General features: G+C 60.1%; 2 protein-coding genes and 1 non-coding gene across 5 annotated transcripts; all 3 read left to right on the forward strand.

Annotated features, from left to right (window-relative positions):
• The first annotated feature begins 200 nt into the window (after positions 1–200).
• Eef2 (eukaryotic translation elongation factor 2) lies at positions 201–6,005 on the forward strand. The gene is made up of 14 exons (XM_036171030.1): positions 201–294; positions 967–1,181; positions 1,368–1,549; positions 2,181–2,392; positions 2,565–2,743; positions 2,831–2,936; positions 3,043–3,295; positions 3,377–3,572; positions 3,664–3,922; positions 4,070–4,177; positions 4,278–4,631; positions 4,741–4,923; positions 5,003–5,135; positions 5,437–6,005. The coding sequence occupies exons 1-14, from the start codon at positions 292–294 to the stop codon at positions 5,628–5,630; spliced, it is 2,577 nt and encodes an 858-aa protein (XP_036026923.1). The 5' UTR covers positions 201–291; the 3' UTR covers positions 5,631–6,005.
• Positions 2,434–2,497, forward strand: LOC118572091. The gene has a single exon (XR_004943461.1). It is a non-coding gene; the product is annotated as a small nucleolar RNA SNORD37 (small nucleolar RNA).
• A 416-nt stretch (positions 6,006–6,421) lies between the features above and the next one.
• Positions 6,422–18,592, forward strand: Dapk3 (death associated protein kinase 3). Of its 3 annotated transcripts, none has more exons than XM_036171065.1 (9): positions 6,422–6,515; positions 7,365–7,464; positions 15,270–15,630; positions 15,720–15,849; positions 15,936–15,984; positions 16,390–16,416; positions 17,396–17,548; positions 17,892–17,937; positions 18,007–18,592. In XM_036171065.1, the coding sequence occupies exons 2-9, from the start codon at positions 7,403–7,405 to the stop codon at positions 18,523–18,525; spliced, it is 1,347 nt and encodes a 448-aa protein (XP_036026958.1). In that variant the 5' UTR covers positions 6,422–6,515; positions 7,365–7,402; the 3' UTR covers positions 18,526–18,592. The 3 variants fall into 3 exon arrangements, with proteins under 3 accessions (XP_036026958.1, XP_036026956.1, XP_036026957.1); XM_036171063.1 differs by lacking the exon at positions 6,422–6,515 and adding an exon at positions 6,522–6,694; XM_036171064.1 differs by lacking the exon at positions 6,422–6,515 and adding an exon at positions 6,649–6,711.
• Positions 18,593–24,217: the final 5,625 nt, after the last annotated feature.

The following is a 24,217-nucleotide window of genomic DNA, read 5'->3' on the forward strand; positions in this document are numbered from 1 at the left end:
CGGGGGTCCCGGGACGGAGCCGGCCACGCCCCGGCCGCAGCCACCGCCGCAGCCGCGGCGCTTCGGGGGTTAAATCCCCAGCCCGGGTCGGCGCACGCGCGGTGCCGTCCGCAGCCCGGCCCGGCCGCCGAGACCCGCGGCGCGCGCGCCGTCACGTGACGCGCCCAACCGGCGTCGGCCTATAAGAGCGGGGGCGTTGACGTCAGCGGTCTCTTCCGCCGCAGCCGCCGCCATCGCCGGCGCGCCTCGCCCGTCTCCTCTTCCCGTGAGCATCCGTCGCCATCCGCCACCATGGTGAGTGACCGCGGCGCGGCGGGGCCCGGGAGCCGAGCCGGGGCCTCGGGGCGGCGGGACGGGGCCGTGGCGGCCCGCCGAGGCGGACGCGGGAGCAGACATGGCGGCCGCGGCGGGTCGGGGACGGGGACGGGCGGTCGGCCGGCGCCATGTCTGCGCGCCCCTGCGCCCTGTGCGCGCGTCCCCTCCCCGCGGCCGGGCGGCGGGGATCGGGGGCCGGGGCGGGCGGCGGGGATCGGGGGCCGGGCGGGCGGCGGGGATCGGGGCCGGGGGGCCGGGCGGGGCCGGGCCCGGCGCCCGCTGTCCCGGGGCGCACCGCCGCGTGGGTCCGGGTCAGGCCGCGCACGGGCCACGGCCCCTCCCGCCTCCGTGGCTGGCCCCACGCCCCGGCCTGTGACCTTGCCGCCGGCCCGTGGGGGGGTGGGGGGCCCCGTGCGCGCCCCGGGCTGCTGCCGGTCTCCGTGCGCCCCGGGGGGCCGCGCCGTCCGACTGTCCCCGGTGCTGGCTGCGCAGGGACGGCTGCGTGGCTGACATGCTGCTGGCCGTGGATCGGGACCCCTGTGCCTCCGCCGGGCACAGCCAGGGCTCCGTGTTGGCCGCACGGCCATGGGGGTGTCGTGGGCATCTGCCAGGCCGAGGTGTCAGGACCCGGGCACCGCCCCTCCCCCGCAGGTGAACTTCACGGTAGACCAGATCCGCGCCATCATGGACAAGAAAGCCAACATCAGGAATATGTCCGTCATCGCTCACGTGGACCACGGCAAGTCCACGTTGACTGACTCCCTGGTGTGTAAGGCGGGCATCATCGCCTCGGCTCGAGCCGGGGAGACCCGCTTCACTGACACCCGGAAGGACGAGCAGGAGCGCTGTATCACCATCAAGTCCACGTAAGTGGGCTGTGTGTGTCCGCAGTCACTGCCCTGCCTGGCCCCAGGTCTCACCTTCCCAGAGGGGTCTCCTGCCCGGAGTCTGGGGAAGGCGTGCCTCCCAGGTCCTGTGGCTGGGAGTTGTTGGGCACAGCAGAGCCTGGAGGAGGAGGACTGACCCATGTCCCTTCTCTGTGCTTCCCCCAGTGCCATCTCCCTCTTCTATGAGCTCTCTGAGAACGACCTCAACTTCATCAAGCAGAGCAAGGATGGCTCCGGCTTCCTCATCAACCTCATCGACTCCCCAGGCCATGTGGACTTCTCCTCAGAGGTGACAGCGGCCCTGCGTGTCACCGATGGAGCTCTGGTGGTGGTGGACTGCGTGTCTGGTAAGCAGGGGGGAGGCCTGGCCTGGTCCTGCTGGCCCCGTTGAGGCAAACAGGCATGCAGGGCAGTATGCTTCCTGTGTAGTGTACGTTTTTCTTCACTCGAGACAGGGTTTCTCCTTGTAGCTTTGGTGCCTGTCCTGGATCTCGCTCTGTAGACCAGGCTGGCCTCGAACTCACAGGGATGCGCCAGCACTGAGGGAGAGTCGAGTTTTAGTTTCAGATAGTGTGGTGGTGCGGTCCTTGGGCTTGTGAGGGTGGCAGGTGGAGCTCTTGAGTTCAAGCACAGCCAGGGCTGCATAGTGAGACTGTTGTCTCGGGCCTAGAACGACGTTTTGAGTGCTGTGTACTCCTGCGGAAGACACACAAACTCCAGCTACCTGTGCGCCTGCAAGTCTGCGCACATTCACACGTGCAAACAAACACATTACCCTTGTCAGGACTTGAGACAGCGCAGCGGTCCCTACCACTCCTCCAGGGAGCTGTCTAGGTGTTCTGACATCTGCTAGCCCTCGCGAGCTCAGGCGGCGGCAGAGCCAGCCTGGTCTAACAGAGTTGTAGGACAGGCACCAAAACTCCAGGGGTTCCCTGTTTTGGAAAACAAGCACACCTTTCAACCCGCCTTTGTCACCAGGTGTGTGCGTGCAGACGGAGACAGTGCTCCGACAGGCCATCGCCGAGCGCATCAAGCCCGTGCTGATGATGAACAAGATGGACCGTGCTCTGCTCGAGCTGCAGCTGGAGCCTGAGGAGCTGTACCAGACTTTCCAGCGCATTGTGGAGAACGTCAACGTCATCATCTCCACCTACGGCGAGGGCGAGAGCGGGCCCATGGGCAATATCATGGTGCGAAGAAGCCTGCCTGGTGGGGGTGGGAATCTGGGCCCACACATGATGACTGAAATTCTTCACTTTGACCTGATGTCTGTTGAAGAAACTCCGTGTCTGAGCCTGAGGGTCTCGGCAGGGTGGGCTTCTAGCAGAGGTTCCTTGGCTCAGTGCTGCTCTCCTCCTTCAGATCGACCCCGTGCTGGGCACCGTGGGCTTCGGGTCTGGCCTGCATGGCTGGGCCTTCACGCTGAAGCAGTTTGCAGAGATGTATGTAGCCAAATTTGCAGCCAAAGGTGAGGGCCAGCTGGGGCCGGCCGAACGGGCCAAGAAAGTGGAGGACATGATGAAGAAGCTCTGGGGGGACCGGTAAGTGAGTGTGGGGTGTCCTGCCTCACCTGTACTGCCCAAGACCCCTGTGCAGTGTGGTGCAACGTGACCCCTGTGTCTCTCCAGGTACTTTGATCCAGCCAATGGCAAATTCAGCAAATCTGCTAACAGCCCCGACGGGAAGAAGCTCCCCCGCACCTTCTGCCAGCTCATCCTGGACCCCATCTTCAAGGTGGGTGAGCTGCAGCCTGTCCGCCAGCAGCAGGCCCTCCGAGTCCCCTCCCCATGGGAAGCAGCCCCTCTGGTCTCTGCCTGCTTTGCTTCCCTCTTCTGTCCAGGTGTTCGATGCCATCATGAACTTCAGAAAGGAGGAGACGGCCAAGCTGATCGAGAAGCTGGACATCAAGTTGGACAGTGAGGACAAGGACAAGGAGGGCAAACCCTTGCTCAAAGCTGTGATGCGCCGCTGGCTGCCCGCTGGGGACGCTCTCCTCCAGATGATCACCATCCACCTGCCGTCCCCTGTCACCGCCCAGAAGTACCGCTGTGAGCTGCTCTACGAGGGCCCACCTGATGACGAGGCCGCCATGGGTAGGTGTCAGGGTTCCGTCCATGCCCTGCTCTGGGTCCCCCAGTCTTGGCAGACAGTGACTTGAATTCCTTCCTGTCCAGGCATTAAAAGCTGCGATCCCAAGGGCCCTCTCATGATGTACATCTCCAAGATGGTGCCAACCTCCGACAAAGGCCGCTTCTATGCCTTCGGTAGAGTGTTCTCCGGGGTGGTGTCAACGGGACTCAAGGTCCGGATCATGGGTCCCAACTACACCCCTGGGAAGAAGGAGGACTTGTACCTGAAGCCCATCCAGAGGTGGGCACTGCCCTGGGGCTGTGCGCCCCGTCTGCCTGAGCCCAGGATGCTTGCCATGGTGGCCCTGTTGACACTCTGTTCTTCCCTCTAGAACCATCCTGATGATGGGCCGCTATGTGGAGCCGATTGAGGATGTGCCCTGCGGGAACATTGTGGGGCTGGTCGGTGTAGACCAGTTCCTGGTGAAGACTGGGACCATCACCACCTTCGAGCACGCTCACAACATGCGTGTGATGAAGTTCAGTGTCAGCCCTGTCGTCAGAGTGGCTGTGGAGGCCAAGAACCCCGCTGACCTGCCAAAGCTGGTGGAGGGGCTGAAGCGGCTGGCCAAGTCGGACCCCATGGTGCAGGTGTGCCTCAGGCAGGGGGCTGTAATTAGAGGAGGCAGGGAGCCTAGGAGAGGAGGGCAGCCAGCGCCAGGCCTGTGTGCGGTTGTCCTGTCTGCAGACTGGGGCTGCCTCCTGGGGAGTGCAGGGTGCTGATCCTTGTTCCCACAGTGCATCATCGAGGAGTCTGGGGAGCACATCATTGCGGGAGCAGGGGAGTTGCACCTGGAGATCTGCCTCAAGGACTTGGAGGAGGACCACGCCTGCATCCCCATCAAGGTGGGCGCCCACGCGGGGGCCTGCCAGGGGCAGGTTCTCGCACCTTAGCTGCTGCCCAGAAGAGCTTCTCAGCAGTGACCATGAGTGTCTCCTCCTGCAGAAATCGGACCCTGTTGTCTCGTACCGGGAGACAGTGAGTGAGGAGTCGAATGTGCTCTGCCTGTCCAAGTCCCCCAACAAGCACAACCGGCTGTACATGAAGGCCCGGCCCTTCCCCGACGGGCTGGCCGAGGACATCGACAAGGGTGAAGTGTCTGCTCGTCAGGAGCTCAAGGCTCGTGCACGCTATCTGGCTGAAAAGTACGAGTGGGATGTCGCTGAAGCCCGAAAGATCTGGTGTTTTGGGCCTGATGGCACTGGCCCCAATATTCTCACCGACATCACCAAGGGTGTGCAGTACCTGAACGAGATCAAGGACAGTGTGGTGGCTGGCTTCCAGTGGGCCACTAAGGAGGTGAGTGGTTGGGGCCTAGGTGTTCCGGGGGTCCAATGCATGAGGTCTGAGTCAGTGTGGGATATATATATATAAAGGTGGGTCTGTCTGACTAGCCACCTTTCCACAGGGCGCGCTCTGCGAGGAGAACATGCGTGGGGTGCGCTTTGACGTCCACGACGTGACCCTGCATGCTGATGCCATCCACCGAGGTGGTGGCCAGATCATCCCCACAGCCCGGCGCTGCCTCTACGCCAGTGTGCTGACCGCACAGCCCCGCCTCATGGAGCCTATCTACCTGGTGGAGATCCAGGTAAACTTGGCTATCGGGGTGACGCCCGCCCCTCGTCGTCTTCCTGTGCTCCTATTCTTACTGCTCCTCTTGTCCGCAGTGTCCTGAGCAAGTTGTGGGTGGCATCTACGGTGTCCTGAACAGGAAGCGTGGTCATGTGTTTGAGGAGTCCCAGGTGGCTGGTACCCCCATGTTTGTGGTCAAGGCCTACCTGCCTGTCAACGAGTCCTTTGGTGAGTGCCATGGCTCTCCCATGGTGTCCCAGCCCTCAGCTCTCTGGGGTTGCTTGTTAGTGTATCAGTGGGGGTCTGTATGTACCCAGGTAGTGAGTTTGAGGCCAGCATGGTCTAAAGAGTGAGTCTCAGAACAGCCAGGGATATACAGAGACACCATGTTTGAAAAAAAAGACTGGGCAAGAAGCCCAGTCACCCCTCCCTGGGTGGGATGACCAGGTCAGCTAACATGCACCCAGGGGAGGCACAAACCTGGGGTAGGCTCCTTCTGAACCTCTTATCCCACCTTTGTTTTGCCCAGGTTTCACGGCCGACCTGCGCTCCAATACCGGTGGCCAGGCCTTCCCGCAGTGTGTGTTCGACCACTGGCAGATCCTGCCTGGGGACCCCTTCGACAACAGCAGCCGCCCCAGCCAAGTGGTTGCTGAGACCCGCAAGCGCAAAGGCCTAAAAGAGGGCATCCCAGCGCTGGACAACTTCCTGGACAAACTGTAGGCAGCCTGGTACTGCCAACACTGCACGGTGCCTGCCCATCAGAAGACACCTTGAGACTGTCCCCATAGTGCTCCCCGGAGGTCGCTGGGGCCACCCTGCCACCACTCAGCACTAACACTTGATGCCGATTCTATTTATTTCGGAATTCCAAGGCAGCGGAGTCTCCTGCAGGCTGGACTGGCGGGCCATGGGGTGGGCGGGACACAGCTCTATCATTTTCAGAGGGAGATGCTGAGATGTCACATGTCTAAATAAATGCATTCAGAGGTTTACGGGTCCATCCATGGCCCAAGTGGAGTTTCCCCAGAGGGGAGGCGGGCGGCCTGCGGGTACCCTGGCTGTGCGACCCTTGGAGTAATAAACTGCTATGGTTGACCTCGCTGTGCTCAGTCCGTGCTGTGCGGTCGCCGACAGGAGGCCCTGGGTTCCGGACCCGGCTCTCGGTGCCTCCAGGGCTGGGGTGCACGTCTCTACGGTCCTGGGTTCCGGACCCGGCTCTCGGTGCCTCCAGGGCTGGGGTGCACGTCTACCGCCCTGGGCCACTGCGGTCCGCAGGGCGCTCCCTCCGGCCAATCGCGGCCCTGCGCGCTCGCGGAGGCCGCTGGGCTCTGCGGCGCCGGTGCTGCTGGCCGTGAGCGCCGGCTTCCGGCTTAGAGGGCCGCCACGTCACCCGTGCACACTTCCGCCTGTGGGTGCTAATGCCGGCCAATGAGCGCCGGCTTCCGTTTTCCCGATCGTGACACGGACCAATGAGCGCCGGCTTCCGGCCTCCGCAGGGGTGTGTCCGCGCGTTTGGCACATGCGCAGATGCCTCCTGGGGGAAGGCGCAGGAGGCGGTCGCGGGGGCTACGCTGGTTTCCGGCGGGGACTCGCGGACCGTGGATGGTACGGACGGGCCGCGCCGACGTGTCGGGCACCCAGGGCACACGCGGCGAGGGCGGGAGCCAGGGGAGGGGACCCGCGAGGGCCACGTCGGTCTCGGGACGCTTCAGCCCCGGGAGTCGGGCCGCTAAGACTGCGCATGCGTCAGCGCTCTGGCGACGCCCCTGAGTTCCGGGGTGCAGGTGGGCATGACTGACAGGTGAAGCTCGCTAGGGACCGCAAGCGCTGGGGGCGGTGGGGGAATTGGGAGTAGAGGTCGCGTGCACCCCGGGGTGTGCTGGGGTGCGGGACGCGCCCCTGCACCTGGGCTTCCGTGTGCTGTTCCAGGTGACGTGGTTTCACGTGTACCTGTTCCTGGGTGGCGTGCCGAGTGCAGGCGCCTGGGTGGCCAGGGGAGGGCGTTGGGTCGCTTAGTGTGGCAGTTACAGGGAGCAGTCAGCTCTGTGGGAACCCAGCTCGCACACTCAGAGCAGCGCCCACTCAGTACCCGAGCCTTCTCTCCAGTCCCTGCGCACGCGTGGGCACGCCAGCACGCGCACACGTACGCACGTGCACACACAGGTAGTCTCCTGTAGCCCAGCCTGGCTTCCAACTCTCCCAGGTATTTGAGGATGCCCTTGACCTTCTAACCCTCCAGCCTTCCCCTCCAGGTGCTGCGATCACAGGTTTGCTCTGCCATGACCAAATTTTGGGTGGGGGCTTTCGATGCCCACAGAAAACCTGGGGCATGGACGAGGGGTGTGTCATTTATGCCAGGAGACGATGGGAGAGGAGTCAGGCCTCCTGCAAGCACAGGGCCACTTGGAAAAATGGATTCCCCAATGACCAACTCCTTTCCCCGTGTCTCCCCAGCTCCCCTGACCCAAGAGTCCTCCAGAAGGCAGGCCGCTATGTCCACATTCAGGCAGGAAGATGTCGAGGACCACTATGAGATGGGAGAGGAGCTGGGCAGGTGAGTGGCGTTGGGTGTGCTCGCACGCATGCCTGGCCCTTCCTGTCCTTTGTCCCCGTGACTCCTGGGTGTGCTGATGACGGCAGTGGACCTGGGTGCCTTCTGTCTGGCGTCCTCTGTGGGGACAGACGTGGAGTATGTCCATTCGGTGCTGCCCTGAGGCAGGGTGTGCCTGAGCATCCGCTGTGGGATTGTTCTGAGTTGGTTTTTCTCCCCTTTAGACACTGTCCCTGTGTAGCCCTGGCTGGTCTGGAGCTCGCTACTCACGGAGATCCCACTGCCTCTGCCTCCCGAGCACCAGGACTAAAGGCACACCTGACTGGTTGATTTTTCGCTTGTTTGCCATTTTGAGGTTGGATCTCATGTACCCCAGTCTGGCCTTGAACTTCTTTTATATAGTTACTACGTTGCGTGTGTGTGTGTGTGTGTGTGTGTGTGTGTGTGTGTGTGTGTGTGTGTACACACACCACGATGTATGGAGAGGTCACAACACAATTCCTGGAGTCTGGGGTCTACCGTGTGGGTCCTAGGCACTGACTTGGGTCATGTGTCAGCCTGGGTGTGGAACTCCTGACCTAGCATCCCGGGTAACAGCTGTCGCCACCACACCACACACTTAGAAGGTCTCCCTCTCTAGGTTTATCGGGTACACTTGAGTCTCCCCAGGTTTTGCTTGGTGTTTCTTGGTGGGCACACCCTTCCCCCCTCCCCTCTGCCCACCAAGCCCTCCTCTTTCTAAGGGCCCTCAGACCTTATTTGGCGAGTTCTGGCCTGGCCAGCCTTGTGGGAACCTCAAGGCCCGCCCGCCTGCCTCATGATGTCATCCAGATGGAATGTAAATAGCATGGATGCTGGGGAGGGTCCTCCTGGCTCCGTGGGGACCCTGAGCCACTTCCTTCAGGAGTTTCCCCCGCTTTAGCCCCCTCACCCTCCCCAGAACCTCCCAGCTATGGGAACAGCTGTGTGCTGGGGCCAGGGAGACAGCTCTCCATCACCATGTCAAGAGCCACATGTGGTGGTCTCACCTGTGAACCCGGTGCTGGGGGTGTAGAGCCATCCCAGGTTCAGTGAGACCCAGACTAAAAAAATAGATGTGGTTAGAACACTTGCTGCTGTTCTGGCAGAGGACCTGGGTTCGATTCCCAGCACCCACACGGCGGCTCACAGCTATCTGTGCCTCAAGTCCTAAGGGATCCGATGCTCTCTTCAGGCCCCTGTGGGCAGAATGCGCGTGGAAATAAATACGGATCACAGGTTGGACGGCAGCCCGTTCTGTTCTTGGGCCTTTAGCTGTACCACTGCCCCTCACCCCCAGAAGACTGGGAAAACGTAGCCGTGTGTGGTCGTATCTTGGGAATGGTTCTGGGACCCCTGTGATGTCACAGGCTTAGTGCTCCAGTCTCTTCAAGCAAAGAGGATGTGTTGTGTGTAACGTGCATGTGCCAGGCTGCGTCGTTCATTTCAAGTGTTCCCCAGGCCCTGGCCGCACTGCACACTCACCCGCTGCCTGGTCTCTGCATCTTTGCTCTTCAGTCGTGAGAGTGATTTATTGTATGTGTGTGCGGCACATGTGTGGAAGGCAGCTTGCAGCCGTCGGCTCTCCTCCGCCATGTGGGTCCCGAGTGTGCGTGTGTGTGAAGGCGGAGGCCGAGTTCCCAGGCCTTCTCTCACTCCCGCCCCTTTTAGAAGATTTATTTTTATATTGTGCAAAGCTGAGCAAGGAGCCACAGTTCCCCCGTGCCGGGGTTCCAGGCACATGCTACCACCCCAAGTGTGATCTGGGGATTGAACTCTGATCCCCATGCTTGCAGGGCAAAGCTCTTTACCGGCCCAACTGGCCTCCAGCTCCCGGCTCATGTGGCTCACGTGACTGGAACAATGCCAGGAAGTGCCTGTCCCTGCATTTGTGGTGATGGAGTAAGGTCTACAGGACCAGCACACGCACAGACCCCGGCTGGGGATTGGCAGCAGTGGTGCTGCCGTACACTCAGGGTCTTGGAAGCATAGAGCGGTCCTGGGAGCTGAGGACAGCCTGGGGGCTCCAGTGTGCCCACCACGGCTCCTCCCTTCCCTTGGCCTCAGCCTTGCCAGCTGCACCCAGCCCCGAGTAGCCTTGATGTGTGGCGTGGACACTTGTCCCAGCAATAGTGGCTCAGGCTGGCATAGGTCATTCTTTGCGGATGGTGAAGTACGCTGCTGCTCATCTGGGTTCTTGGATGCCATGTGGGCCTTCAGCTGGTGAGTCAGTCCCAGGGCTGGGAGCAAGCGAGGGCAGGCATCCAAGTGCTGGAGCGTCGTTGCTCAGAGCCAGGTGCCAGCTGAGTCCTGCAGAGAGTGGTCTCTACCTGCAGCGAGGGTCCAGCTCTGTCCTGCCCTGTGTGGCCCTGGCTGAACACTGTCCTCAGTGAAGCGGGGTTGACCGTGTCACTTGTCCCAGGGCCACCGCATAGACAACACCACACTTGCACATGACTTAGTATGCACCTGTTGGAGAAGGCCACATCCTTGGTACCCCTCAGTGTCCCCTGGGGCCTCTCTGACTCCCCTCACCCCCCAGGAATGAGCTGCTGGAGTCACCATGGTGTTAGGGGGTGACTCAGCTGTGGGTGCTGTCTGTGGAGGGGACCTGGCGAGTGAGCCATTGGTGCCCCTGTCCCGGGACTCTCTCTCTCCCTTCCCCCAGCTCCACCAGGGGACGAAGTGTTGGTGCTTGTCCGGGTCAGGCAGGGCTGGTGCCTTCCAGGCCTCTTCCCCCTGGCGCACTCTGTCCCCCCACCATGGCCGGTTGTGTGCCCCACAGTGCTCTCCTCAGGCACACAGGTTTTCAGAACAGCAACATATTCCTGTTGTTTTCAGACAAGGTCTCACTCTGTAGCCCTGGCTGTCCTGGAACTCACTCTGTAGCCCAGGCTGGCCTCAAACTCACAGAGATCCACCTGCCTCTGCCTCCTGAGTGCTGGGATTAAAGGTGTGCGCCACCACACCTGGTGTATTAAATTTGTGTTTGTGTGTGTGTGTGTGTGTGTGTGTGTATATATATATATATGCGTGTATGCGCATGCGCGCTCATGCCTCTGTATTGTGCTGTGGTGCGCATGCGGGGGGTCTGAGAACAACTTGCAGGAGTCGGTTCTCCCTACTCGGGGTTTGGTTGTCAGGGCTGGTGCCTTCCCCCACCATCTCACCAGCTCCAGACTGTAGCCCAGCCTGGCTTCAGACTCACCGTGTAGTCATGGCTGGCCTTCATTTCTGATCCTCACATCTCCGCCTCCCCAGGATAACAGGCACACTCTGCTCCCCTAAACATTCCTGTTTGGGGGAGAACAAGGCAGGATGGTCATGTGGGCCAGGCTACATGGCTAGACGCCATCTCCCATTCTAAAAACAAAAGGTCCAACAGCCAAACATAATTTATCCAAAAAACAAAGCAAAACAAAACAAAAATCCTGGGTGTTGTGGCAGACCCCCATCTTCCCAGCCCACAGGAGGCTGAGGGGGGTGTCACTGAGTTCAAGGCCAGCCTGGGCTACATGGTAAGGTTTGGCTGTTGTTGAGACAAGGACTCTTGTAGCTCAGATGGGGATGTGCTGGGCAAAGGAGAAGGATAGACTCACCCCAGATAGCGAGCCCCGTTCGCCACCAGTCTGGTGTGGTGAGCCATGAGTTTTACAGGGTCACTTCCAGAAATGACTCAGAGCTGCATCCCCACGACCCACCCCAGCATGCGTGACAGCTCACAAAGCTGGGAACGTGGCGTGCACGGCACAGCCTGCAGGCAGCGGGACAGGCTGGAGAGCGTCCTTTCCCGGTGGCTCCCTAGACCTGAGCCTCCCTCCCCAGCAGCTGGGCTGGTGCGACAGAGAGCGTCTCTGCAGTCCTTTCTGCTCCTGTTCCTGGGGCGGGAGGGCTCAGCATATCTGCTCAGTTTCAGGGACTTCCTGTCTGAGGGGCCTGCCTGCAGGGCGGAGTGCCCGCATCCCTGGAAAGGCTGTTAAGGATCCCCCTTAGATGGTTTTAATCCTCTTGCTCAGCCTCACCTCTACCCCAGTGGTCCCTGGGTCCTGGAGAGTAACATGAGTCCAACAGTGGCCGCCAAACCTATGTGTCTCGGTCACCTGTCCTCCAGAGCGTGGCTCGCGGCAAGTCTCGGCCACATTGATTTTCTATAAACACAATGAGGAAAAGGCAGAAAAGGTAGAAAAATGTCTAAGTGAACATGGGAGCAGCGATGGCCAGAGGTCATAAGCCCTGGTGCCAGCCACAGATGCCAAGCCAACTGGGCTTGCCCTGTGGCCTGGGGCTCTCGTCCAATCAGAAAGCTGGTCCTAGCTGTAGGCCCGCCTCTGACTGGCTGACATCCTGCCCTTCATGTGGAGGATTCGGCCTGCAGTTCTCCCCGCCCACCTTTTGCAGCTGCGTGTGGCCCACAAGGGCTCAGCCACAGCGAGGGGACACTTTAGGCTCAGTCCTTGGCTTAGCATGTGACGTCCTCAGCAACAGGGTCTTTTTCTAAAAATATTAATTCATTTCGTGTGTGCGTGTGTTTCCTGCGAGTGTGTGTGTGCACCACACGAGTGCAGTACCTGCAGAGGCCGGAAGAGGGCATCCAGTTCCCAGAACTGGAGTCACAGGTGGTTGTGAGCCTCATGGGTGCTGGGAACCTGGGTCCTCTGCAGGGGCAGCCGTTGCGCTAACCGCTGAGCATCTCCCCAGCCCTGCAATCTTTTTTGTTGTTGTTTTTTATTTTGGTTTTCAAGACAGTTTCTCTTGTCCGTCCCTGGCTGTCCTAGAACTTTCTGTGTAGACCAGGCTGGCCTCGAACTCACAGAGATTCACCTAGCTCTACCTCCCAGTGCTGGGATTAAAGGTGTGCGCCACCGATGCCCAGCTTGAATGGACTTTTAATGTTGACACTGCTGTTCTTTAGTGGCACTCACACATATCCGTGGGTGTCTATGTGTGTAGAATACACAAGTGTCGGCTTTGTGTTTCCTGTAGGTGACAGGCACCCTCTTACCCGGGACAGCCAGGACAGTACAGAGTCCCATAGCACCAGGTGGGGGAGAGCCTGGGTCATCCCGGGAACAGTGTCAGGTGACTCCGGGAATCACATGAGAAGACAGCCGGACAGCAGGAAGGATGCTGTCCTTCCTGGCAACCCAGGGGCTCATCCTGGGGACCTTTGGAAGCCACGGTGCTGCGTTCTCCTCACTGCTGTGGGGCTTGAGCTGGCTGCTCAGTCCGGCCCGGGGCAGGGGTCACATGCTTCCCAGGCCATGCCTGCAGCCGCCACCTCAGGTGTGTGACCCATCTCTGCCCGAGGTGTGTGTGTGTGTGTGTGTGTGTGTGTGTGTGTGTGTGTCCAGGCTTAGGAGAGCAGTCGGCCAGTTGGCCAGGCTTACTCCCTTTAACCCTTGCTGTGTCTGGTACCCCCTGAGCCACCAAGAATTGAAGCTTCTAGAACACACAGAAGTCCAAATATTAGCACCAACAGAAACCCAATTAATCCACCACTTTACACGGGGCTGTCAGGGCTTTGCAGGCTTCCAGCCCTGGGGTAGGGTGCTGTAGGAATCACCTGTCTGTCCCTGTTTCTTACCATGCTGAAGTACTGGCAAGGCTGGCGACATCCCAAAGGCTCAGAAGCACTACATTTGGTCTGCTGTTTTCCTGAGGACTGTGGCCCAGTGTGAGTGTGTACGGGCTTGAGCAGCGTCTCATGGCCTGAGGAACTGGGCATCAAATGTCACTTTTACAATCTTTCATCTGTGTGTTATTCCAGCCCTGACATACACACTACCCAGTTCTTCCCTGGGGCTCCAAGTTCCTGGTCCCAGGACAGGCCCTGGCAAGGTTGCACTCTTGTCCCTGTGTCCCTGTGTAAGAAACAGCAGTGGCCCTCACCATGGCCTCTCACGGCCGCCTCTGCCTCCTCAGCCTGGAACTCATTTTATTGCACATAGCCCTGGCCACACAGCCTCCTTTCATGCTACTCCACAGACTACAGCATTTGCTCTAACCCTTTAGCCCTTTCTGGGCACCCCTATACTCAGTGGACCCCACTTGTCAGGCAGATGAGCCACTCCATGCCTCTTAACAGGCAAACAGCATCTGTGGGATGTCCGCTGGCCCCACCCAGACTTCAGCCGTGGCTGCCTGTGTCCAAAGCACAAACTGGTGACCCAGTGAGTTTTGTTGGGGTCACTTGCAGAGACAGGGTTGGGGTGTCTCTGTTGCTGTGACATGACACTGACTGAAAGCAGCTTGGGTGAAAAGCTTCATTTCAGCTCACAGCTCCAAGCAGGAACCTGGAGGCGGGAGCTGGTGCAGAGGCCATGGAGGGAGCTGCTGACTGGCTTGCTTTCTTCTAGAACCCAGGACTAGCAGTCCAGGGATGGAAACACTCACCACAGGCAGGGCCCTTCCATATCAGTTATCAATCAAGAAAATGGCCCACAGAGGTGTCTTTTCTTGGGCCACCGACCAGCTCCCACATCGTGACATGGAGACTTAATATTAGGCTCGTTTCTTGCTTTTACAGCTTAACTTGAGTCTGGCGCCTTAGACCACGCGGCTGTCCTGACACACACTCTTAGAGCTTAATTTAACCTGTTTCTCTTCATCTTGGACCTTTTACCTTTTACTCTGTGTGTTCTACTCCATGTCTGGCTGGTGGCTGCCTGGCTGGCCCCAGGCATCTCCCTCCTCTCTGTTCTCACACTTCCACTGCCTAGCTGGTCAGCTACTGTTCAGCTTTTTTCTTTATTTTTTTAAATTACAGTGTTCTGCCTGCATATACACCTGCAGGCCAGAAGAGGGCACCAGACCTGATCACAGATGGTTGTGAGCCACCATGTGGGTTGCTGGGTATTGAGCTTAGAGCCCCTGGAAGGGCAGCCAGTGCTCTTCACCTCTGGGCCACCTCTCCAGCCAGGTCATTCAGCTTTTTATTCAATTAGGTGTCTTAGGCAGACAAAGCAACACATCTTTACATAGTTAAGCAAATGCAGCAGAAACAAATGTAACACATCTTTGCCTAGTTAAAGTAATATTCCACACATAAACAAATGTAACACATGTTTACATAGTTAATATTCCACAACAAGGCCCCTCTTCCGGGATAGGTTTAGGGTTGTCTGGTTGATAAAACCCAACCAATACAGGGTTACTGACAGCAGAAACAGCTCAAAGACAGCTGAGTCTGCGGCGCCCCCAGCATGGGTGATGGCGTGTGAAATCAGAGGACCCAGAACACTCTGTACAGCCTCCCAGGGTGGCTTGGTTTCCTGAGCCTCTCCTAGGCAGCCCCGCTGGTCTGAGTCAACTTCAGGGACTTCCTGAAACCGATGAGGTGTTGGCTTCCTGTCCTCAGGGTCTTTGCTCTAACAGCTAAGGTTTTCATCTTGGAGGAAGGGGCTGGGCTTGAAGTTGAGATCTCCCTCCCGTCTCTGCCTCCTGAGTGCTGGGGTCAAAGGCACGGTCACCGTGCCTATCTGAGGAACCCCATTTTTATGTCGCCTGGGTTTTTGAGACCGGGTGTCTCACTGAATGAACCTGGAGCTCACTGAAGCGGCTGGATTCCCTGGCTAGGGACCCTTCCCTCTCCCTCAGCACTGGGGCTAACCGCACTTGACTCTTCCCGGGTCCCTGATGCTCCCTGGCCCAGGCTGACTCCCCTAGCTGCCCTCTCCTGACTCTTGGGGCAGACCTGCTGCTGTGGGAGCCCTGGGGGACAGCGCGCCACTGCTGGGTGCCTCCCTGGCTTCCTCTGGGTCCGGGGCGCTCAGCTGTCCTCTTCCCTGCAGCGGCCAGTTCGCCATTGTACGCAAATGCCAGCAGAAGGGCACAGGCATGGAGTACGCGGCCAAGTTCATCAAGAAGCGGCGCCTGCCGTCCAGCCGGCGCGGTGTGAGCCGGGAGGAGATCGAGCGCGAGGTGAGCATCCTGCGCGAGATCCGCCACCCCAACATCATCACGCTGCATGACGTGTTCGAGAACAAGACGGACGTGGTGCTCATCCTGGAGCTGGTGTCTGGCGGGGAGCTCTTCGACTTCCTGGCCGAGAAGGAGTCGCTGACGGAAGACGAGGCCACGCAGTTCCTCAAGCAGATCCTGGACGGCGTCCACTACCTGCACTCCAAGCGCATCGCGCACTTCGACCTGAAGGTAGAGCGCGTGCTGTGTGTGTGTATGTGTCCCTGTCCGTCCGTCCGTGTGTCTGTCCCCGAGCATCGATCGCGCCTGCCGTCCTGTAGCCCGAGAACATCATGCTGCTGGACAAGCACGCGGCTAGCCCACGCATCAAGCTCATCGACTTCGGCATCGCGCACAGGATCGAGGCTGGCAGCGAATTCAAGAACATCTTCGGCACGCCCGAGTTCGTGGGTGAGGGGCAGGCGCGGGCACTGCCGGGTGGGGTGGGCCCTGCACGTCCTCAGCCTGACCTGCCTCCGCCTCCCTGTCCCCCACAGCTCCCGAGATCGTCAACTACGAGCCGCTGGGCTTGGAGGCTGACATGTGGTGAGTGGGGTGGGGGTGAGGCCCGGGCTGCTCCGCAGACACACGAGCGCCGTGCGCGCGCACACGCACGCACACCCGCCCCGCCGTGCTCCATCCTCCCTAGCTGTTCAGACCAGAGACAGGTAGCGAGGGTGTAGGCCCCGATGGCCTCCTGCTCAGACCCTGGTGTGTGGGGTCTGCTCCCTCACCGTTTGGGCTGCAGGATCACGTGCAGGCCGATGCCGGCCGCGTCGATCCACAGGTCCTGTGGACCTGCTGTCCTGGCATTGGCGCAGCGCTCAGGAGGCCCCGTGATTGACACTGACCACTCTCTAGAACCCTTGGCCTTACAGAGTGGGGGGCCCTGAGCCCTGGGCCTAGGGTGCAGCCACGGCCATGCTGACCCATCTTTTCTGCCCCCTACAGGAGCATCGGCGTCATCACCTACATCCTGTGAGTGCTGGGAGGGACCCCAGTCTGCACCTGCTAGAGGCCAGGGTCAGGGCTGAGACCCGTTGCACGGGTGCTGGGAGATAGCCAGGGGAGGAGCTGCTGGCTCTGTGACTGTGGCTCCGCCCCGGCCACGCCCCCAGCCCCTCAGTGGGGATTCTGGGCGGGGCTCCACCCTGACCACGCCCCCAGTCCCTCACTGGGGTTCTAGGCGGGGCTCCGCCCCGGCCACGCCCCCAGCCCCTCAGTGGGATTCTGGGCGGGGCTCCACCCTGACCACGCCCCCAGCCCTCACTGGGGATTCTGGGCGGGGCTCCACCCTGACCACGCCCCCAGCCCTCACTGGGGATTCTAGGCGGGGCTCCACCCTGACCACGCCCCCCAGCCCTCACTGGGGATTCTGGGCGGGGCTCCACCCTGACCACGCCCCCAGCCCCTCACTGGGGATTCTGGGCGGGGCTCCACCCTGACCACGCCCCCAGCCCCTCACTGGGGATTCTGGGCGGGGCTCCGCCCTGACCACGCCCCCAGCCCCACTGAGGTTTGCTGACCCTGTTTTAGGGAGCCCCTTCGCTTCCCTGGCGATGTTGCTCCTGCTTCTCCGGAGCGGGCCAGTATGCTGGACTGTCAGGAGGGCCTGGAGATGCTCCAGTTGGCTTTCTGTTGCTGTGACCAAAACTGACCAAACCCGCCCTGGGGAGGAAAGGGTTTGCTCGCAGCCAGTCACTGGAGGGGGTCCGGAACTGTGAGGGACCCGCTTACCGGCTGGTTTACAGGGAGCCTTGCTCAGGGCTGGCGTTGCTCACCGCGGCCCTAGGTCCCCGCGTCAGTGGCCAACAGTGAGGCTAGTGAGGAGGAGTGGGTCTCCCAGCCGATTCCCAGATGGCCCTAGCTGTGTCAGGTGACAGAGTGACCAGTGGAGAGGTGGGGGTCCTCGACAGCTAACCCGCAGCCTGCCTCCCTCCGCCCTGCCCCCGTGCAGCCTGAGCGGGGCGTCCCCGTTCCTGGGGGAGACCAAGCAGGAGACGCTGACCAACATCTCGGCCGTGAACTACGACTTCGACGAGGACTACTTCAGCAGCACCAGCGAGCTGGCCAAGGACTTCATCCGCAGGCTGCTGGTCAAAGACCCCAAGTAGGCGGACCGCCGCGGCGGGCCTGGGGCGTCCGGTTGTAGTTCTGAGGCAGGCCCTGCTGTAGCCCAGGCTAGCCTAGAGCTCATCGTCTGGGTACTGGGTGCCAGGTGTACCCCATCGTCACCTGCCGTGCTCACCGGCCTCGGTGCCCTCTGGGCCCCCACGGCACCAGTGTCCACGGCTCCCAGCAAAACCTCGGGGGGCTGGCCGAGAACAGCCAACCTGCTGGGGGTGGCGGGGGTCATCCCATACGGGGTACTGTCCGCGATGCCCCCTGTCGCCCTGACGGGGGTGGGCCACCCGAGGTGAGTCCCACGAGCACTAACGCGCCCCATCCCGCAGGAGGAGGATGACCATCGCGCAGAGCCTGGAGCACTCGTGGATCAAGGTGAGGCCTCGGCGCCCCGGGGGAGGGCGGGCGGCGGCCGTGGCCCCGCCTCACCGCCTTTCCCCGCAGGTGCGCAGGCGCGAGGACGGCGCCCGGAAGCCGGAGCGGCGGCGGCTGCGCGCGGCGCGCCTGCGCGAGTACAGCCTCAAGTCGCACTCGAGCATGCCGCGCAACACGAGCTACGCCAGCTTCGAGCGCTTCTCGCGCGTGCTGGAGGACGTGGCGGCGGCGGAGCAGGGGCTGCGGGAGCTGCAGCGGGGCCGGCGCCAGTGCCGGGAGCGCGTGTGCGCGCTGCGCGCGGCCGCCGAGCAGCGGGAGGCGCGCTGCCGCGACGGGAGCGCGGGGTTGGGTCGCGACCTGCGGCGCCTGCGCTCGGAGCTGGGGCGCACGGAGGCCCTGCGCACGCGCGCGCAGGAGGAGGCGCGGGCGGCGCTGCTGGGCGCCGGGGGCCTGAAGCGACGCCTGGGGCGCCTGGAGAACCGCTACGACGCGCTGGCCGCGCAGGTGGCCGCCGAGGTGCAGTTCGTGCGCGACCTGGTGCGCGCGCTGGAGCAGGAGCGGCTGCAGGCCGAGTGCGGCGTGCGCTAGGCCGCAGCCCGCACCCCGGGTCCCCCGGCCCCCCGCGCCACCCCGGAATAAAGCTGCTTCCCACGCACTGCCGCGTGTGCTCCACGATCTGTGGGGACGGTGCGTGGACCCCCCCCCAGCCTCCGAGGGTCGTCCCTTCCCCCCAGGTCATGCGCTGCGCCACGCCACACGCCCCGGCCCCGCAGTTGACACAGACACGCGAGGTTGAACTAGTAAAGCTGCAGCTCAGCGGGGCCCTGCAGTGTCTCACAGCCCTGAACAGGACGCGCCGCGGGCGTGGGGCGGGGGCCACGTTCAGTAAGAGGTTCACCGTGGAGAGGTGGCCCCAAGACAGACGGTAGGCGCCTGTTAATCCCGGCGCGTGGAGGCTGAGGCAGGGGCATTGCCCAGGGCACTTTGCGACATCATCCTGCCCTAGGAACCGTCAAGGCGCCTGAGCTGTGAGCTGACCCGATGTCCTGCCTGGTGTCCCGGGGACCTGGGTTACCGGTCCCTATAGGAAAGGCGCACGGCCTTCCGGTCCCCCAGTCTGGCTCTGTTCCGGACCGCAGGCGCGGGCTGGCACGGGCCGTGGGTCCCCGGCGCCCACACTCAGCCCACGGTCCGTGTCCGCCACGTGCCCCCACAGTCGCAGGTACGCCCCTGCTGACGCGGGTTCCCGGCAGGATTGTGCCGGTGTCGTGTGCAAAGCCGCCTTGGGGCGGCAACAGAGAGCAGAGCGGGTGGCCGCAGGCAGGACCCTAGCCAGAGCGCTGGCAGCCCTCGCGGAGGACTTGGGTTCGAGTCCCACACCCCACGGCAGCGCAGCTATCTGTCGTTCCAGATTGGGGAATCCGATGCACTGTACAGGCACGGGGCACGCACCTGTGCACAAACACAAACTCGTACACATAATAAAATTAAAATTTCTAAATGTTTAAAAGACACAGGCCTGGAGAGGCAGAGGCAGCTCGGTCTTCGTGAGCTTGAGATAACCCTGGTCTACCTAGTGAATTCCAGTTCAGCCAGGGCTACATAGAGAAACCCTGTCTCACAAAATCAAGCTAATAAAAATGAAAGCAGTCTCCATAGGCCCCTTCACAGGCTCTCCTGGTAAGCCCTGGTTTTACCCAAAACATGAAGGTGTGCTACCCCTCAGGACCCAGGAATGAGCCTTATTTGAGGAGACCGGTCTCTTTTATATTAGCTGAGTTCAGAGAAGGCTGGGCTGAGCTTCATGCAGATGGGGGTGTTCAGGCATGGGGGGTGCCAGCCACCCGTGTGTGCAGCTCCACAGCTCCTGTTCCGGTATCTGGGCTCCATCCCGTGAGGGTGGGCTTGTGGCCTGGGTGCCGATACTGCCTGGGGAATGGCATGCCTCTGCCACAGGGCCCCGACCCAGGGGTAGGCAGGAGGCCACTGGAGGCGCCCTGGCTAAGGGCCTGTGGTTCCCACCGAGCGCAGCCCATTACTGACAAACCCGTGCAATCTCCTCCAGTCGCTGTGAACCCCTTCTCCAGGGGGAAAATAGGTCCCTGTGCCTCCCAAGCTAGTAACCAGACACCCCAAGTTTGTGGGGGGGCTTGGGTATCAGTGGTCCCAGAATTAAATCTCAAGTTAATGGACTTGTTTTATATCTTGAGACAGGGTCTCACTGTGTAGCCTTGGAACTCTACGTAGCCCATGCTAGCCTTGAACCGCGCGCGCACGTGTGTGTGTGTGTGTGTGTGTGTGTGTGTGTGTGTGTGTGTGTGTGTGTAGCCTAGGATGACTATAACCCAGATCCTGCCTCCACCTTCCAAGTGCCAGGATGACAGGCCGGTGTCACCACAGCTAGTTCTATTTGTGGTTTGGGGATCCCCCTACGACTTTAGCCTAGTGTGGTTAGAGGGCACTGCTGTGTGCCACCCCCTACCTCGTCACAGCCCGGATCAGGTGCTCAGAGTAGACGTGGCCTGGCCAAGTTCACAGTCCTCAGCTCTTGACCATACTTGGTCAAGACACTACCTCGCTATTAATAACCTGGTGGGGAGCCGACAACGAGGCTATAAAGCCAAGCCTGCCAGCCCCAGCGGCTCCTTCAACCCCTGAGATCTTAAAAGTAAGTACCCAACCATCTCCCTTCCTTGGCCCTCACCCAGGCTTCATGTGGCCGTGGTGACCCCAAAAAGTCAAAGAAAGAGTTGTGTTAAAACGAAGGATGAATGAAACACAGACCCGAGGGCCCCAGTGACTTCTGGGACAAGGGGTGGAATGGGAAAGGTGACATGTAACAGGGTGCAGAGCCAGGGACACCCCCATCCCACCCAAGTGACCCCAAGAATGCATGTATGTCTTGGTGTGGGTGGTGAACAGCTGGGACCCACAGAGTGGACTCCCTCTGTCCCCAACCCCAGCTCTCCGGGAGGTCCGCTGCTCCCTGGACTCCTGGAGTTTAGTCATCTTTCTTTTGGTTTGGTTTTTCAAGACAGGGTTTCTCTGTGTAGCCCTGGCTGTCCTGGATCTCACTCTGTAGCCCAGGCTGTTCTCTAACTCACCAAGATCCGCCTGCCTCTGCCTCCCGAGTGCTGGGATCAAAGGGGTGCACCATTACACCTGGTAAAGGCATTTTGTGGCTGTCCCACATGCATAGATGGGACCCTAAGGTGTGACCCCAATCCCACCTCTGTCCCCCTAGCCTCAGACCTCCTGCCTAGAGAGGCTAGGGGATGAGACATTCATCTCTCCGACCACTTGCAATCTCTAGAGGCGGCATGGTGGATCTGGGGGTGGGGGGTGGTGACATGGGGACATCTACAGCCAGTAGCTTCTACCCCCTCCTGCCAGCCCCTCCCCTCTGGCCTTGGCTGGTCCTCCACTCAGCTCCGGAATGCCCCCCCTTCTTGGGCCCTCGGGGACCCGATGTCTGGAGTCAGTACCCTTTGCAGGTGCTGGTGTTGGCCCAGGTGGGGCCCTGGGTTGTAAGTGCTGACTGAGAACTCTGCTGAGTGTGAGCTGAGTGACAGGTGGCCATGCCTCCAGGTCCTGATCAGATGGTCACCTCAGCCTCTGTGCATGGTCATTAGGACTTGGGGTGTGTAGGGTGGGGTGGGGTGGCGGTCCTAGGGCTGAATGGTGGGGCAGGACACTTGGGTCCTCTGAGCTGGGAAGTCGGTCCTGTGGATAAAGTATTTACCAAGGATTATGAGGGCCTGGGTTCAAATCCCCAGGACTTAAGTAAAGCTGGGCCCAGTGGCTCCTATAGCAAGATGGCAGGTCTGGAGATGGGGGAATCCAGGCAGGGGACCTTATACACGGCCAGTTCCTGGGGACCTGGGGATGACTTAGCTGAGCTCCAGGGCTTGTGAGTGTCCAGGTCAGCACGGTGACCCATACTGGAGACAGAGGAACCTTGAACTCATATTGTGAGGATGTCTGGCTGGATGTTCTGTGTGGGGCATCCTGGGCTCTGGAGGGCACTGAGCAGTGTCCCTGACTCTACCCACTCTGTGCCTGGAGCTGCCCTAGTGTGACACGTGTCTCCAGACATCACCCAGGACCCTCAGGAGGACACAGCCACTAACCTGAATTTTTGGTTTGTCTTTTTTGAGACAAGGTCTTATGTAGCCCAGGCTGGCCTCCAACTCACCATGTAGCCAAGAACGACTTTGAAATCTTGATCCTCCTGTCTCAGCCTCCCAGTGAGTGCTAAGGTGATAGACGTGTCAAAATGCCCACCCCAGCCCACCTTTCTAGAACAGCCACAAAGAGGGGTTGATCCATTCACTGTTGCTCTGGGCTGTGATATCAGGGTGTCCTGTGTCTGTCCGGGGCTGCCCAATCCCTCAGTTAAGAATGCTGATGATGTCTGGGGTGTTTGTGGGGAGCTTGTGTCTGTGTGGGTGGTAGGAGAAGCCACCGAAGGGCTGGCTAGCTCTGCTAGGTTGGAGTTGGTGGCTGTCCCTGGGACCCTCTCATCTGGGAAGGCTGTGAGGGGCTTTCCCAGAAGGGTGGCGGCATGGGCCTGCACAGTGAGGCCCTGTTTGCCCAGCAGGGGAAGGCTGCAGACCTGGGTTCAGATTCTGAGTCTGCTGAGTGACCCTGAGCAAGCACCTTTCCCTCATGGGCTCTGCAGATACGGGACATGCAATGACCCATCTTAAAACACAGGACCACCCCCCTCCCCCAGTGTGCTGAGGGCAAGGGGGCTCCCCAGGACACTGGACCTCCAGGGTTAAAATGAGGAATATTCTGGGGAGACTGAGCAAGCGGCTCTCAGCATTTAAAAACGTTCTTGTTACATTGTGTGTGCACGTGTTACGTGTGCTATGTGTGGATGTGTGTTCATGCTCGGTTTTTATCATTATGTGTATGGATGGATGTTTTGCCTGCGTTTTGGTCTGTGCACCTCATGTGTACCGTTCCCACAGAGGCCAGAAGGGTCTTGTCCCCTGGAGCTGGAGTTACGGATGGTTGTGAGCAGGCAGTGTGCGAACCACTGAAGGATTGCTTCAGCTGCCTAGTCCATTCTTTATTCTGAGAATCATGTTCAGGCTGTCCCAGTGGCCAGGCAGGAATCTGGCTGCCCTGAACCCACCTCTCCCGTGTCCCTGTCTCATGCTGAACTATTTTGGGCCCGTGACCAGCAGAGGAGTCTGACCTCAGAGCGTGCTTGGGACAAAGGCCGAGGGCTGGCAAGTGTGACCAGCTGCTCCAGTTCTGCACGTCACGGAGGCTTCAGCTTAAGCTGTGACCCTGCAACTCTTCCCACCCCATGTTGGTCACATGACCTCTGCAGAGGGGGAGAAGGCAGATGTCCAGTCTCAAAATACTGGGGCAGGATGAACCAGGGAAGGGAAAAGTGTACTGAAGGCAGGTTCTGGGTTCAAGACCAACCTGAGCTACAGGAGCCCATATCCCAAAACAAAACAAAGCAAATCACTCTTAAGTTTGAAGTTTGTAAAATTTAAGTGTTAGAAAATGGAATTCAAAACCCAAGATGTGGTGGCGCACGCCTGTAATCCCAGCACTCGGGAGGCAGAGGCAGGCGGGTCTCTGTGAGTTCGAGGCCAGCCTGGGCTACAGAGTGAGTTCTAGGACAGCCAGGGCTACACAGAGAAACCCTGTCTAGCACAAAAAGGGAAAAAATGGAATTCATAATTTATTTTATTATTTTTATAATATTTTATTTTCAGACAGCGTTTCATGTAGCCAGAGGCCTTGGACTTGCTATTTTATAGAGCATTACCACCCACCACCCACCCACCACCCACCACCCACCCACCCACCACCCATCCGTCTGCCCATCCGTCCGCCCATCCGTCCACCCACCCGTCCGCCCATCTGTCCATCCGTCCATCCGTTCACTGTAGCATTTTTCCTATATGCATATAACATTTTTCTATGTGAGTGGGATTCTGTCATGTCATTGCAATTCCACAGGTGGCCATGAGGTGTCGCTCTCAGGCCAAAGAATGGACTCTCTGGACACCCCCCCCCCCCCCCCAATTCACATCAAACATCCCCAAGAAGCTCTGGGCGTCAGTTCCCCTTTTCATGAAGTGAACACAAGTAATAAAACGTCACCCCGAGGCTGCCGCCGGGGCTCAGGAGGCGTCTGGTTGTGCGAGAGGAGACATGCTCCAGACCAGTAGGTGTGTGCCTTGTGGCTACCCTGGGAGATCTGGATAACCTTACAAAGTGAGAACTGACTTCGGTCCTAGAACGAGGTAGG

Source organism: Onychomys torridus, chromosome 21 (assembly GCF_903995425.1).
Source record: "Onychomys torridus chromosome 21, mOncTor1.1, whole genome shotgun sequence".
NCBI lineage: Eukaryota > Metazoa > Chordata > Mammalia > Rodentia > Cricetidae > Onychomys > Onychomys torridus.